This window comes from Elgaria multicarinata, chromosome 5 (assembly GCF_023053635.1).
Source record: "Elgaria multicarinata webbii isolate HBS135686 ecotype San Diego chromosome 5, rElgMul1.1.pri, whole genome shotgun sequence".
Lineage (NCBI taxonomy): Eukaryota > Metazoa > Chordata > Lepidosauria > Squamata > Anguidae > Elgaria > Elgaria multicarinata.
This window is the reverse complement of record NC_086175.1, coordinates 45,142,724-45,159,058: the sequence shown is the minus strand read 5'-3', so window position 1 is coordinate 45,159,058 and position 16,335 is coordinate 45,142,724. Positions and strand designations below refer to the sequence as shown.

Below are 16,335 nucleotides of genomic sequence, written 5' to 3'. Positions count from 1 at the left end.
GGAAGGAGGCAGCGCGTCAGCTGCGGGTTCGGTGTAACAAGATTTCTGCGCTCGGGCACAGCCATCCGCGAGACCTGGCTGGGGCATTCCAGCATTGTTCGCATCTCCTCGTGATCTTCAGCCTTAGCAGCAGATCAACTTAAGCCCCAGCATGCAGGTGAGCCATCATGAGCTGGATCCTCCACAAGAGGAGAAGGAAACACATCCTGGGGTTTCTTCAGATACCCCTGTCACACCCACCACGTATATCTAGGAGAAACCCTGCTGGGGATCCCTGCCTGATCCTTCTGGGATCAGTTTAGTGAGACTCTGGAGAACCATTTGCGGAGTGGGGTGGAAGGCTTTGCTGGCCTGCGGGTGACTCCGCGTGTGGATCCAGGGAGGGATCCTCCGCTGAGCGAAACCCGGAAGGTCCTCTTGGCCAGCACGCTTTCTGCTTCCCGGGTGTTGGGTTACATAGTGACATGTGATCGTCCTCCCCTCCCTGGGTAGGAAAGGCCTCCCAAGTCCATGCCTCTTTCTGTGTGGTAGGGTGCTGGCGCTTGTTGTGAGCATGCGCCCCAGGCTGCACTTCCGTTAGCTAGGATTGGGTGGTAGTACAGCGTGAATAGGAACAAACTGGGGAGAGTTGGTGCTCTTTGAAAGGCAGGTCTTCGCGGTAGAGATCGGAAATTTCTGAGTTCTTAAAAAAAAAAATCCACAAATACTCCTTGTGCTGTGGAGAAGAAAAATAAGAGTCCTGCAGGCTCAAGCCAAGAGTCCGTCTTGTTTATTGTTCACACAGTGGCCAACCAGGTGCCTATGGGAAACCCACAAGTACAACATGAGGGCAAGAGCACTCCCCTGCCCATGTCCCCCAGCAACTGGAGTACATAGGCATACTGCCTCTGATACCGGAGATAGCATAGAGGCATTAGGACTAGTAGTCACTGATAGCCTTCTCCTCCATGAATTTGCCCAATCCAAATTCACTCTTGGTTGTGAATTCCATGGTTTAATTATCTATGTGCAGTGTGAACAAGTACTGCCTTTTATTTATTTACTGCATTTCTATACCACCCAATAGCTGAAGCTCTCTGGGCAGTAAACCATGACATTCAAAGTGCAAAACAAACAACAGTATTAAAAACACAATATAAAAGTACAATATAAAAGCACAACCAGGATAAAACCGAGCAGCAATGCAGAGATTAATACAGATTTAAAATACAGATTTAAAACAGCAAAGTTAAAGACTAAGATGAAAAACTGTTAAAATACTGAGAAAATAAAAAGGTCTTCACCTGGCATCGAAAAAAGTATAACGTAGGTGCCAGGCGAACCTCTCTAGGGAGCTCATTCCACAGCCGGGGTGCCACAGCAGAGAAGGCCCTCCTCCTGGTAACCACCTGACTCACTTCCTTCGGCAGGGGTTCATGGAGAAGGACCCATAAGGATGATCTTGGGGTCCGGCGTTCCATTAGATTACCTGGCCCCAAGCCGTTTAGGGCTTTGAATGTTAATACTAGCACTTTGAATTGGGCCCAAACCTGGACTGGTAGCCAGTGAAGCTGGAATATGATAGGTGTGATGTAATGTCGTTGGCCAGTCCCTGTTAACAAACGTGCTGCCCTGTTTTGCACCGGCTGAAGTTTCTGGACTGTTTTCAAAGGCAGCGCCACATATAACGCATTGCAGTAAACCAGACAAGAGGTTAGCAAAGCATGGGTAACTGTAGCTAGGCTATCTCTGTCCAGATAAGGGTGCAGTCAGTATATTAGCCTAAGCTGATAAAACGTGCTCCTTGCCACGGAGTCCACCTATGCCTCAAGTGACAGTTCTGGATCCAAGAGCACCCCCAAACTACGATCCTTATATGCCCTGAATATCCCACCAGTCTATCATGTCTCCCTTCACTTGCCTTTTCTCTAAGGTAAACAATTCCAGATGTTGTAACCTTTTCCTCATAGAAAAGCTGCTCCTTTCCCTTGATCATTTTAGTTGCCCTTTTCGGCACTCGTTCCAACTTTACAATATCCTTTTTGAGATGTGACCAGAACTGTATAGCGTCTTCCAAGTGTGGTCACGCCATAGATATGTATAATGGCAGTGTGATCTTGGCAGTTTTATTTTTGATTCCTTTCTAATTATGTTTAAGATGGAATTTGCCTTTTTCACAGCAACTGCGCACTGGGTTGACATTTTCATCGAGCTGTCCACCAGAACCCCAAGATCTCTTTCTTGGTCAGTGGTTGCTAGCTCAGATCTCTTCAGCTGATCTTCAGAGTTGGTTTTTTTTTTGCCCCAACATGCATAAATTTACACTTGTTTGTATTGAACTGCATTTTCCATTTTGACACCCATTCTCCCAGTTTCAAGAAATCTTTTTTGAAGTCTTTGCAATTTTTTTTACTACCTTAAATAATTTGGTGTCATGAGCAAACTTGGCCACCTCACTGCTCACTTGTAATTCCAGATTAATTATGAACAAATTGAAAAGTACTGGTCCCAGTACAGATCCCTGCAGGACCCCACTGTTTACATCCCTCCATTTGGAGGATTTACCATTTATTCCTACTCTTTGCTTTTTGTTCTTTAACCGGTTATTGATTCATAAGAGGACCTCTGCTAAGTTTGTACAGGAGTATTTGCTGAGGGACTCTGTCAAAAGATTTTTGGAAGTCCAAGTAAGCAGTGTCTATCAGATCATCCCTGGCTACTTGATTATTGACACTCTAAAAGATTAGCACAACAGGACTTACCTTTGAGGAAGCCATGTTGATTCTTTTTCAGCAGGGCTTGTCTTTCTATATGCTTGTGAATTTTATCTTTAATAGTGCTTTCAATAAAATTATCTGGAACAGATGTTAAGCTAACTAGCCTGTAATTTCTTGGATCCCTTTTTAAAAATTGTTGTTACATTGTTTTTTCTGCAGTTCTTTGAGGCAGAAACTGATCATAGGGACATGTTACATATTTTTGTTAGAAGATTAGCAATTCCACATTTGTGCTCTTAATGGATGGGGCATGCTGGGAGTTGTAGGATTTTTTTCCTGTCTAAACATGCATAGGATTGTACCCTTAAGAATTCTAAGATGGATACTATCTGGGCCTGGTGATTTATTTGCTTTCAATTTGTCCATAAGGTTGAGAACTTCCTCTTTTGTCACCACTGTTTGCCTCAGTTCCTCAGACCCTCTTACTGAAAACATCAGTTCAGGCACCGGTATCTGTCCTATATCTTTTACAGTAAAGACTGATGAAAAGAATTCATTCAGTTTCTCTGTAATCTCCATAGCTTCCATATGCTTTAACTCCATTGCCATCCAACAGTCCAACTCCCTCCCTAGCTGGTTTCCTGTTTCTGATATATTTAAAGAATTATTTATTGTTGGTCTTGATGTTGTTAGTGATATGCTCCTCAGAGTACTTTTTTGCATCATTTATTGTCTGCTTGCATTTCCTTTGTGCAGCTTTGCATGCCTTTTTGTTCTCATTTGAGGAAAATGTTCAGTTTTTGAAGGAAGTCTCCTTTTCTCAAATAGTTTCTTAACCATGTTCATTAACCATGCTAGTGACCTCTTGGGACTTAGTGCTACCTTTCCTAACACGTTTACGTATTCTAGCTGAGCTTCTTTTATTGTGGTTTTGAGTAACCTCCAAGCATTTTAAAGGAGTGTAATTTTCTTGACTCCTCCTTTCAACTTCTTTTTTTGCCAGTTCCCTCATTTTGAAGAAGTATCCTCTTTTGAAGTCAAATGTGATTGTGTTGGACTTCCTTGGCAATTTTCCACTTAAATATGTATTAAATCTGATAGCACTGTGGTCACTGTTTCCAATAGGTGCTACAACACTCATGTCTCACACAAGGTCATGGGCAGCACTATTTAGGATTAAATCTAGGGTCGCTTCCCTTGTGGTCGGTTTCATAACCAACTGTTGCAGGGCCCAGCTGCTTATGGTATTGAGACATTTAACTTCTATGTTGTGGCTGGAACATGCATTTATCCAGTCAATGTGGGAGTAATTGAAGTCACTCATTATTACAACAGTTCCTTGTTTGGAGGCTTCCCTGATTTCATGTTCCATCTCAACATCTTCCTGACAGTTCTGGTCCAGGGGACGATAGCACATTCCTAGTACTAAATTACTTTTGGACCCTGGCATTATCACCTACAGTGCTTCTGTGGAAGAGTTTGCCCCTTTTAGGTTTTCTAGTCTGCTTGACATTATGCCCCCTTTAACTCATCCTCCAAGACACCTTTCTCTGGCAGGATCTACACTACTGCTTTAAAGCGCTTTATAACAGTTTTGACAACTGTTGGGGCTCAGGACACACTCCATATACAGTTGCCAAAACTGTCATAAAGCGCTTTAAAGCAGTAGTGTAGTTCTGGCCCCTGTCTTTCCTATAGGCCATATCCCGCTGGTTCTTTCCTTTCTACCACATTTCCATAATGTTCACTATATCTAGGTTCTCCTTTAAAACCAGGCACTCTAACTTTCCCACATCCTAAGCATAGGATTTGGACCTATGTTCCAAAATGCTCAGAGTGACCTTGAGATGGAGAATGAAATCAGGGAGGCCTCCAAACGATGAAGTATTGTAATAATGGGTGACTTTAATTATCCTCACGTTGACTGGATAAATTCATATTCCAGTCATGACAAAGAGGTTAAATTTCTTGATGTCCTATATGAAATTGTGGACCTCCTCACAAAAATATGCAACATGTCCCTAAGCTCAGCCTCTGTACCAGAGGACTGGAAGATGGCCAATGTAACACCAATTTTCAAAAAGGGATCCAGGGGGTGATCCAGGAAATTACAGGCTGGTTAGCTTGACATCTGTTCCAGGTAAATTGGTTGAAAGCATTATTAAAGACAAAATTAGTAAGCATATAGAGGGGCAGGTCCTGCTGAAGAAGAATCAACATGACTTCCGCAAAGGCAAGTCTTGTCTCGCTAATCTATTAGAATTCTTTGAGAATGTCAACAAACATGTAGACAGGGGTGATCCGGTGGACATTGTTTATTTGGACTTCCAACAGGCTTTGGATAAAGTCCCCTACCAAAGACTCCTGAACAAACTTAGTAGTCATGGAATAAGAGGAGAGGTCCGCTTATGGATCAGCAACTGGTTAGAGAACAGAAAACAAAGTAGGAATAAATGGTCAATTCTCCTGATGGAGGGAAGTATATAGTGGGGTCCCACAGAGATTGGTATTGGGACCAATCCTTTTCAACTTATTCATAAGTGATCTGGAATTAGGAGTGAGCACTGAAGTGGCCAAGTTTGCCAAGGACACCAAATTATTTAAGGTTGTTAAAACACAAAGGGATTGTGAAGAGCTTCAAAGGGATCTCTCCAAGATGGGTAAGTGGGCATCCAAATGGCAGATGCGGTTCAGTGTAAGCAAGTGTTCTGTGATGCATGTTGGGACAAAAAAACCCAACTTCAATTATAACCTACTGGGAGCTGAGCGGGCGGTGACCAAACAAAAAAGAGATCTTGGGATTGTGGTGGACAGCTCGATGAAAATGTCCACCCAGTGTGCGGCCGCTTTAAAGAAGGCAAACTCCATGTTAGGCATTCTAAGAAAAGGAATTGAGAATAAAACCGCCAGTATCATACTGCCCTTATACAAATCTATGGTGCGACCACACTTAGAATACTGTGTACAGTTCTGTTCACCACACCTAAAAAAGGATATTATAGAGCTGGAAAAAGTGCAGAAAAGGGGCTGGAGCATCTCCCCTATGAGGCAAGGTTACATCAACTGGGATTGTTTAGCTTGGAAAAAAGGAAGCTAAAGGGAGACATGATAGAGGTGTACAAAATTATGCATGGTGTGGAGAATGTGGATAGGGAGACATTTTTCTCCCTCTCTCAAAATACTAGAACCCGGAGTCATCCCATGAAGCTGATTGGTGGGAGATCCAGGACAAATAAAAGGAAGTACTTCTTCACACAGTGCATTATGGAACTCACTACCACAAGATGTAGTGATGGCCACCAAATTGGATGGCTTTAAAAGAGGGTTGGATAAATTCCTGGAGGCGAAGGCTATCAATGGCTACTAGCTCTGATGGTTGTGTTCTCCAGTATTCAAGGCAGTAAGCTTGTGTGCACCAGTCGCTGGGGAACATGGGTGGAAGGGTGCTGTTGCACCCTGTCCTGCCTTGTCGGTCCCTGGCCGATGGCTGGTTGGCCACTGTGTGAGCAGAGTGCTGGACTAGATGGACCCTTGGTCTGATCCAGCATGGCAGTTCTTATGTTTTTATGTCCTTATGTTATTATTATTTTTTATTATTTTATTATTATTTATTTATATAGCACCATCAATGTACATGGTGCTGTACAGAGTAAAACAGTAAATAGCAAGACCCTGCCGCATAGGCTTACATTCTAATAAAGTCATAGTAAAGCAATAAGGAGGGGGAGAGAATGTAAACAGGCACAGGGTAAACTAACAGTATAACTAACAGTCTAAAGTCCGAGTAACATCAAGTTTTAAAAGCTTTAGGGAAAAGAAAAGTTCTTACCCCATCATACATCTAATGCCACCCTTTTTTGGCCCTTGTACCAGAGCAATTTTTCTGATGTTTGTGGTGCTGCCATACATTCCTAACACTGCCATATCCTAGTGTTTTGCTAGTATAAGTGGACACTAGCACTTACCTAGGGGGTATAAATTATGGTTAGGATTGGGCTGCAAGTTACCGCAGATCAGAGATAACAGTGGGGGTTCTGCCAGTGGGCTCTATGGGATGGATTAGGCCTGTGGGCCAGAGGTTCCCTTTCTCTGTTCCAGAGAGTAAGCTCGCTACATCTTTAATGTGTGCCTTGGGTCTTTGTCACATTATCTCTAGATCACACAAAATGCAAGTAATAAGACAGCTGCATTCTTGGATACTTTTCAAATAGGCCAGAAGTTCATTCCTCAATTTTGTGTTCAGTAGTCTAATCTGTATGTGGTAGAGGCATGACAGTTGGAAGTTTGGAAGCTGTTTATGTTTTCCTCTCTGATTTTGTGTGTTCTAGGATCCTAATGCAGACACGGAATGGAATGACATCTTACGTAAAAAGGGCATCCTTCCTCCAAAGGAAAAGCTGAAAGAACAAGAACAGGCTGAAGAGGAGAGGGAGCTACAGATCCTCCAGCAACAATCAGTTGGTAAGCAATCTACTTTAGAGGGCTGAATTAAAGTGATAATTCTGTAATCCATCTTGATTGGCTGTTTGACAGTTCAGAATCTATGGGTCTTCACAATGCAGATGAAGACCTCATTAACTTCAGTGGGCTTTGTACACTCATTGGGTTTTGAGGTTTACATTTCCTGTGTTTGGATTTCCTGCTTTGGAGAGTTTTGTTTTGTTCCCCTGTGAAATATGAAGAATAGAAAGAGTAGTCCTTTTAGAATGTCATGCTTGAACAGCAAGGAGACTAAGAGAGGCATACAGAACTGCTGGCCTTTCTGGGAAATGGTCAAGCTTTGGTGAACTTCCAAGGGAAGTCCTTATTATGTGGGTTAACAATTGAGGATAGGGATTTAATCCACATTAATGTACAATTGATAGACCTAGGCCAGTCCAGACTTGTAGTTCACTTTTAATGGAACTATGAGCCCATCAATGGTAGGCAGAAGGTAGATAGGATCTACTGGGAGATCTCTGTGTGATTTCCATTAGATTAAGAATGGTTCCTGACAATAGCAACAACTAAAAAGTCACACATGCGCGCACACCAATTAGGTTGCTGAAAAAAAGAAGATTTGGGCAGAAAACCAGGTGTGGATTTTTGCATGACAGGACTTGTGAGCTTAGTTCTGATTCTGACCACAAATTCCTGGGTTGAGCATGTGCTCAGAAGCACCCTTGTTCATTAATTCTTGGCATTTGTCCTTCCACCTGAGCCACTATTTTGCACCTAGTTCTGGTTGGATCTCAGGATTCTAGCGAAACACAAGTAGAACCCACAAGGCAGAAGTCTGCCTGTCCCTGATACAAAGTGTTGTCATCGTTATGGGGTTATTTTGTAAGGACTTTCTGGTGTTTTATTGTCACAATAGCATTTGGGCAGTCTTGTAAATTTATAATTTTTCTTTTAGCTTTATTTATTTAAACATATGCATTCCACTGTATATCACTAGGATCTCAGGACGGTGTACAGATAAAATTATACAACAATTTAGTGCAGAGGTGAGCAACTTATGGAAGTCTGGATGTTGTTGGGCTGCATCTCCTATCAGCCCTGGTCAGTATAGCTAATGATGAGGAACTATGGTAGTTTCAGTCCAACAACATCTGGAGGGCCACGTATTGTCCACGCCTGCTCTAGCGGAAGTATACAAAGTGTCCTAAGAAAAGACAGATGCATCCTTTTTTTACAGGACCCCTCCTGTGCCCACCATAGGAAGTGTGATCCCCCACCCCCACCCAACCTAGCTCTCGGCATAAAAGTTCGTGAACATCTTTGAAACACATACACATGCATGTGCATGCACACAATCAACTCCTGATAACAGTCATGGGCTTTTATGAAATGGGGATGCTTCCCTTTATATCCTCTGATGCACCTCGTAAGTCTGTTTACCTGGATTGGAGTGATGGCTTTGAAGTGCCATCAGTGAAGCAAATGCTATTTTTGGAGAGATTTCTTTGACCGGGTGTTCTTTGGGTTGTTAAAAATCTTTTATTGAACAAGAGCATATCCCTTGGAGTGGACTATAATTGCATCCCATATTTTACGTCATTTAAGAAAGAAATGGATGATTGCTACCTAAAAATAAGAATTGGCTCAGTTGGAGCTGTAGCCTTGTAACAAATGAACCCTCTTGGGATGTAAGTTGTGGGAGCAGAGTTAATGAGATGGTGGGGTATGTAATTCTGAATGTTGTGAGGCCTGGTCTCTAGCCTGGTACTTAAAACTGATTCACTTTTCTTTTGCAGCAAGTGGGCTCGATGCACTCACGCTGGAGTTTGTACGCACGCAGAGCAGTCTCGCCTGAGAGGGCTGTAGCCCATATTTTAACAAATGTGCATTTCCATTTCACACTTTGCCGTGTTTACTTCAGCAAGTGCAAATGTGTACGAGGCAGATAAATGTAAATGGACTCTAAATGACCAGAATCTCTTGCTTTGGAATTAAATTATTTACACAAAAGAAGGGTTATTGATGAGTAATTCTCCCTTGCCAACTTCATTAGAACTTGAACTCTTAGAAGTGCCAAAGATGGTCAGTGTTCTATGCTATACTGACAATCTTGTATTTCTCACACATCAGTGAAAACTTATGAAGACATGACTCTGGAGGAACTCGAAGAAAACGAAGATGAATTCAATGAGGAAGATGAACGTGCTATGGAAATGTACAGGTTAGAGCACTTTGTAGGACTTCCCACAGACAATAGAATTTGTTGGTACTGGGCTAAATCAGTGCTTGAATTATGGAGGGGGGAGGTAAGGAACTCCTGATAAAGGCCCACAAGATCTACCCTTGGGCTTCACCCCAATTCTAATCAACTTATCCCCTGCCCCCCAAATATCTAAGGAGACCTGCACAAACATGTGACTTGGTGTGGTGGTTTCCTGTGTTCCTATGTCCATGCCTAGGTTGCAGCATATTGGATGGAATTCGCATAATGACAGTGGAATACAATAGTCATGTATACAGTTGCTGGTTCACATGAACAGTGCCTCCACATGGTTACAACTTAGCCATGAGTCCACTGGCATCCCCTATATTCCTCAGGTACTTATGCATTAGCATGTATGAACAAGTTCAAAGTAATTTGGATTAAAATCCTGGCTATTCTGCAGAAGGGATACATAATTCTTGAAACACTCATTGCAAGATGGAATTCCCTGGCTTTCCTAGCAAGTTACAGAAAAGTGGGTTTCAACTAAAATTTCCTGCAACTCATAACGCCACCTGATTTAATCTTACGTAGAAAAATAGATGTGCAGAATCAAATGAGTTAGGATTTTTATGAATCTGACCCACAGATTCCTTTGCCACCTGGCTTTTCCTGAGTCACGCAAACACTCAGTCCTGCCTATGGTCTTGAATCCATGTTTCTGTTTTTCTTTCTTTTTCTTCCAACTCTCTGTGATGCAGGCAGCAAAGGCTAGCAGAATGGAAAGCAACTCAAGCAAAGAATAAATTTGGACAAGTTTTAGAGATCTCTGGACAGGATTATGTCCAAGAAATTACCAAAGCTGGCAAGGATATATGGGTGATATTGCATCTTTACAAGCAAGGGTAAGCATGCAGTTTTTCTATAGCACATTCGGTCTTCGTAAAGTGCCCCAACATAGTAAGGTTGCATTTTTCTTGAATGGATTTCCCCCCTATCTCTCTGTTTTTGTTGTTTTAAAAATACAGTATTCCCCTCTGTGCCTTGATAAACCAACACTTAAATGGACTTGCCAAGAAATTTCCAGATGTCAAGTTTGTCAAAGCCATTTCTACAACCTGCATACCCAACTACCCTGATAGAAACCTCCCCACCATCTTCATCTACCTCGAAGGGGACATTAGGGCCCAGTTTATTGGACCACTGGTGTTTGGAGGCATGAACCTGACAAGAGATGGTAAGTAGTTGCCTCTTAGCTGGGATGCTGGTAAGATAGAACCTGGGAGCTTTATTCATGCAGTTCACTACATGTGCTTTGCCTCTAAACAATGGCCTCTCCCCATACCAGCACTTTTGGTGCCATTATGTTTTTTGGCATACAGATAATTTCCATGGAGAAAAAAATAATAATACACAAAGTAGCCCTAAGTCACAGGTGGGCAACATGCAACACATGGCCAGAGGTGGGCAATGTGGGGCACCACCACCACCATGGTGTGGCCCCCACTGTTTCCCGACACACCCTGAAATGGTTTTTTAAAAGAAAATGGCATACCATAGCAGTTACAGAGCACTGAAAAGGACAAATTTAGCCTTTATGCAAGCAGGCTAAATTTCTCGCTTTCTAGTGCTACTGAATACAATGGATTAAAAAAAGTTTTTTTAAAAAATAATAATACTTCCCCTCCTGGTGTGGGTCACAGGGGGACGGTCCTGGAGGTGAAAATGCTCAGCCCTGCTCTAGGTGGAAGAGTGTGGGGCCTCTTGGGTTAGCTAGTCCTCTTCCTTCTTCCCATTCTACAATACATAATCAAACATTAGCTGTTGGGTGGAGCTAGGCTGAACTGGTGTTCTTATATGAGGTGTGGCACTTTTCAACATGTTTATTTGTTTAAATCTTAGGTCATGGGGAGTTTTAACTTTCCTATCATAGGGGGTTGACTTTGTGACAGCATTGCAGGGTAGTTACGTTCTGCATGATTTGAGCTTACAATGTTTAAGCTGCATTTACATAAATTAACCCTTTTTATGTAAGAGGCATTTTCTCTTTATTATGAGCTGATTTCAACAAATGAGGAAGAACTGGGGTTGGGGATGAAAAATGGATCAAAAGATGTCTTTAGTAACAAAGAAATATCAGAAGACACAGACTTAGGGGAAAAACATGCAGCCACAGTGTAAATTATTTAAGATAATAAGGCTGATGTCCATACCCATAAACATTTGGATTCTGCGAACTAACAGTACGACCCTATGCATGTCTGCTCAGAAGTAAGTCCCACTGAGTTCCGTAGAACTTATTCCCAGATATGTATGTATAGGATTGCCATCAAAGGGGTAGGCAGAAGTTAGGTCTCCAGATATTTTGGACCTCAAGTCCTAGCCAACATGGCCAACGGTCAGGAATACTGGGAGTTGAAACCCAAAATATCTGGACCCTAAGGCTTATGTCATAAGTTTCTTTTCCAGTACAGAAATTCATCTGCACGTTGATTCACAGATAGTGAATATTTTTTCCCAGCATGGATATATAAATGGGAGACCATCTAATGTGGTCCGCTTTATTGGGTTCTCTCATCTTTCCCCACCTCTGCAAGCCACTGTCTTTCTTTATTTTTATCACCGTATCTCTAGTACAAGTTAACTTGCTTGAGTAGAAAGTCAGGGTCACATTAATTTCCTCTTTTTTTGTTGAACTTAAATGAAGTTCGCTGATTAGATTGCCCGCAGAGCTAACAGTGGGACATCTGATTAACTTGCAGCATTGACTTTCTTCCATTTCTGGGGTGTAAGCCAATTTGAGCCATGTAATCAAGGACTGCTGCTAAGTGGGAAGTGTTTCACAGTCAAAGAAAAAGCAAGGCGTAATGGGGGGTAGGGCGTACGCGTTGGTTTTGGTTGTTTAAAATCTGTAGAAAAAATGCGAACAAAACATTAACAATTGTTAACTCTGGAAAATATATAGGCTTCTACCTCCCCTGGCAGCAATTATAAATATGGACTTCCTCTGTCCATCTCTGAACAGCCGGAGTGTGCCATCAGTTAGTACATATACATTTTCAAGATTGCTTCAAAGAGTAATGTGGAACATAGCATTGTAGTAAAAGAGAAATAGAAAAGAGAAGATGGAAGTGTGGGTGTAAATTAGTGAGGCTCTCCTCCTTCCAGTTTTGTAATTCACCACAATGTATCATTTTTCTTTCTTGCACATAGAATTGGAGTGGAAGATTTCTGAGTCTGGCGCCATCAAGACAGACCTGGAGGAGAACCCCAAGAAGCAGATCCAGGACCAACTGATGACTTCCATCAAGTGCTCTGTTCCAACGAGGAAAGAAGACAGTGACTCGGATGATGATTAAGGTGTCCTACACAGAGTCCAGTGCTATGCCTGGTTACTCAGAAGTTAGTCTTGACAAAATTCCGTGGGGCTTAGTGAATTCAGTGGGACTTCCTTCCATGTAAGAGCACATAAATGCAGCCTAATAAATACCACTGGTGGATTTTCTTTTCTAAAAGAAATTATGGTTGTGTATAAGCTTGCAGAGGGTTAAATTGGAAGGAGTTTAAAATGTTTATTGATGAATCCCAGGTCAGTTACCACTGGAGGAACTATGGCAGACATTTGCTATAGTGGAATGAATACCAACACTAATTTGGCGCTCATGGTATTTGTGTGTCCTCTTATGAGTAACTGCTGATTTTCTCCCCTCTGCACCACAATCATTTTAACCATTATACTGTGTAGTCTTTGTTATGCTTCTGCCATAGGTAAAGAACTCCACTACACTCAGAAACAGGCTGTGATGCAAGACTTGATCCTTAAATAAAAATACATAATTATTTTTTAAACAGTTGTATTGTATTGAACATTTTGAATACTTTAAAGGTGAAATCCAGTGATGGTAGGTTAATATTACCAGCAAGATTTCTGCATTATAGTGGGAGTTTTTGTAAATTTATTTTAAAATCCTGAAGGCTCACAAAGCTGTTGAATGTCTAAAGGAAATGCAACATGTTTTAATCTGATCTTGAAACATGTCCTGAGGATGTTTTTAAACAGTAACATCTTTTTTCCTTTATGTTCTTGATTTTGCACAACTTAATGGCTGTGCCTCTTTTCCCCACTCACTGAATGAAGCAGTACAATTCAGTCGTGAATTATTAGTAGGTAACTTAATAACAGCTGTTAACTATATTTTATGTTGTCTATAAAAGTTGTAATAAAATTATGCAATAAAATGCAGTGACTCTTCAACTTTGTGGATGTTTTATTGAGTAACAAATTAAATATAATGGCCAATTGGACTGTGCTATTTCAGACTGGAAGAGAGAGATTCTATGATGCAATATTGCTCCAGATTTAAAACAAAAAAGCTGCCTGCACCTCAAAAGGTAGCATGTCAAGGAAAAGATGACATACTTTGCCCTGACATGCTAGTTTTCCATATTGAAGAAGTTTTGGTTTTTTTGTTTTTAATATATGAGGGAGCAGTCAAACTTATGATCCACCTGCAGTTTGAGGTAGTACAGTTCAAGAAGAGCTCAACTTCATGTTATTTCAAACATTTTGAACCTACCCGAACTCCAAGAGTGCATTGTCAGATACAGTTTTTATAATTATGCATGTTAAAATAGCTGGGATTATCTGCAATGGAATGAAACAGATTGGAAAAGAATTGAACCATCAAGCCCATTTGCACCAAAACCTGCCCATTTAAATACTTTTGTACTGTTCAGAGATTACTGGCATTCCCCCCAACCCCAATTTAAACTTGGGTTCTTTTTATATGCTGTCAGATTTCAAAGCGCTGTGTGTAGACTCATTTAAAAAAAATGGGGAAAAGGTTTTGTATACAAAGGTAGGAAATACTTGGTACCACACATTTTAAGGCAATTTGATCCCTTTTAAAATTTACCAAACAATTATTGGTTTTTAGCATTTCAAGACAAATTTTAAGTTACATTATGAAGGCAAACACCTATGTGATATCCTACAGGGATGGGATAAAACACTGAAGCAGTGTTGGACTGAGACGCTTGATGCAACAAACAAATTTGGGTTAGTGTCCACCCTTCTTCCGCCGCCCCGTGCTTCTCTGCTCCTGCCTGCTTCCCACTAGAAACAGCATTTCCTCACACCATTCTATTTTTGTGTAATGTTAAATTTGGTCCTCAGTCCATGAAATTCTTATACATAGCTGAAAGAAACTCCCCCTCCCTTAAACTCACTATCCTAGCAAAGAAACATTACTGTGGAGAGTGAAGGTTGGATGTTTAAGAAATCTGAGCAGGATTGAATTCTAAAACAGGCCTGTGTGAGATGTCCTAGGCTGGGCTATTAGGGACCCATGCAGATGGCTATTTATCCTTGCTCCCTGTTCCTTGGCTCCTACAGCTGTGCAAGAAGGATAACTTATAATCTTGTCCACACTTCCTCTCAGGCCCATCATATTGACAAACGCTGAGGCTTTTAGTAAAAATGAGATCTCTACAGGATGCAGATAAATGAGTACAGTTTCACCTTGTAGCACAGCAGAAGCTGTACAAACATTCAGCCAAGGCCGCACCCCTGTAGGTTTTAACGGTCATTACAAATCAAAGCTGCTTTGTTTTTAAAATCATTTTTCAGCTCAGTGTCTTGTAACATGAGGAATGTGCATCCGCATCCTTAATCTTCAGTGATGTAATGGAATACTGCAAAATTCGTTGGGGGGTTATTACTGTTATTGTTAATACTATTATATCAATTTCTATACCGCTTACTATATCTTTCCATTATGAGAAATTTAGAAGAAAATACTACTCCACACAATACCTAATTTATGTAAGTCCACTGCCACAGCTTGAAATGATAGCCACTGGCTTAGATCACTTTAAAGGGGAAATAATACAAATCCACAGAGATAAGAGTCTTATTCCACCAACCCTGCTGAAGGCCATCCCCATGAAGCCTCCTCCTCCCTCAACTGTCACCACCAGCAGGCTGAGCTGAGGATATTGAAAAGCAGGGCCATTCCACCAGCCCTGTTGAAAGTCTTTTCCCCTTCTCTTTCCTCTTCATTCCTTTTCCTTGTGTTCTATGACTTTTTAAATTGTATGCCTGGCTTGTTTTACTGATTATTTGCAGGGCTCGTGCATTCACATCAGGTGGGGGAGCCAGAGGAATGGCAAGTTGTGTCACTCCCCCTGCCCCCAGGAAGACCCACCGCCATTGCCTCCAGCAGGTACCTCAGACAGCCCCACCAGCTACTCTCCCAGTGTGGCACTTGTCACAGCAAGAGACCTACCGGCGGGTCCATCCAGAGCAGCCACCAGCTGTCTGTTGCTCTCAGTGAGAGCTGTGCAGCCATAAGAAGCATCTCCCATGGGAGCTCAGCTGGGCCTTGCAAGCTCCCGCAGGAGCCTGGTCAGATACCACAGTATCCCACGGCTGTCTGGCAGAAGCTCGATCAGGTCTTGTGAGACCCAGAAGGTTGCTTGCTCTAGCAGCACAGCCTGTCAGCAAAGGTAAAGGGGCAGGGAATGGGAGGTTGCACAGAGGCAAGAGGTAGGATGGCAAGATGGTGGTGGAGCAAGTTGTCTCTTTCTTCAGATGGCAAGACAGCTTGCGCTGGCCTTGACTATATAAAAACTCACTCGTTAACTGAGGAGCCATGGTACAGTGCAGCCAGGGATGCAGTGCTAACACTTTTTAGCAGGGATACTGCTGTCGTCAGCCACCTTTCTCAGAATTTTCTGTTTCTCTCACAGTAGGATGGGTGGTGAGGGGCGGGGTTGAATGAATTTTCCCAACACCTTGTTGTAATTTACAGAATGTTGGCAATTGAGACCAATTAGCCTTATAAAAGACCTGCTCGTAGTAGCTGATGTGGATCAACACAGCTGCCTGCATTTTCGTCCCCTCCTTGGGGCCCGTGGCTGTGAGCACTTGCACTTCAAAACTTACCACTTCGTTACTGCTTGAGGAGTGGGATGAAAATACTTTCAATAATTCGA

At 42.1% G+C, this 16,335-nt stretch overlaps 1 protein-coding gene across 1 annotated transcript; it reads left to right on the top strand.

Moving 5' to 3' along the window:
• Positions 1-13,594, top strand: PDCL3 (phosducin like 3). The gene is made up of 6 exons (XM_063126263.1): positions 1-157; positions 7,025-7,157; positions 9,267-9,357; positions 10,101-10,244; positions 10,368-10,576; positions 12,553-13,594. The coding sequence occupies exons 1-6, from the start codon at positions 152-154 to the stop codon at positions 12,696-12,698; spliced, it is 729 nt and encodes a 242-aa protein (XP_062982333.1). The 5' UTR covers positions 1-151; the 3' UTR covers positions 12,699-13,594.
• The last annotated feature ends 2,741 nt before the right edge of the window (positions 13,595-16,335 follow it).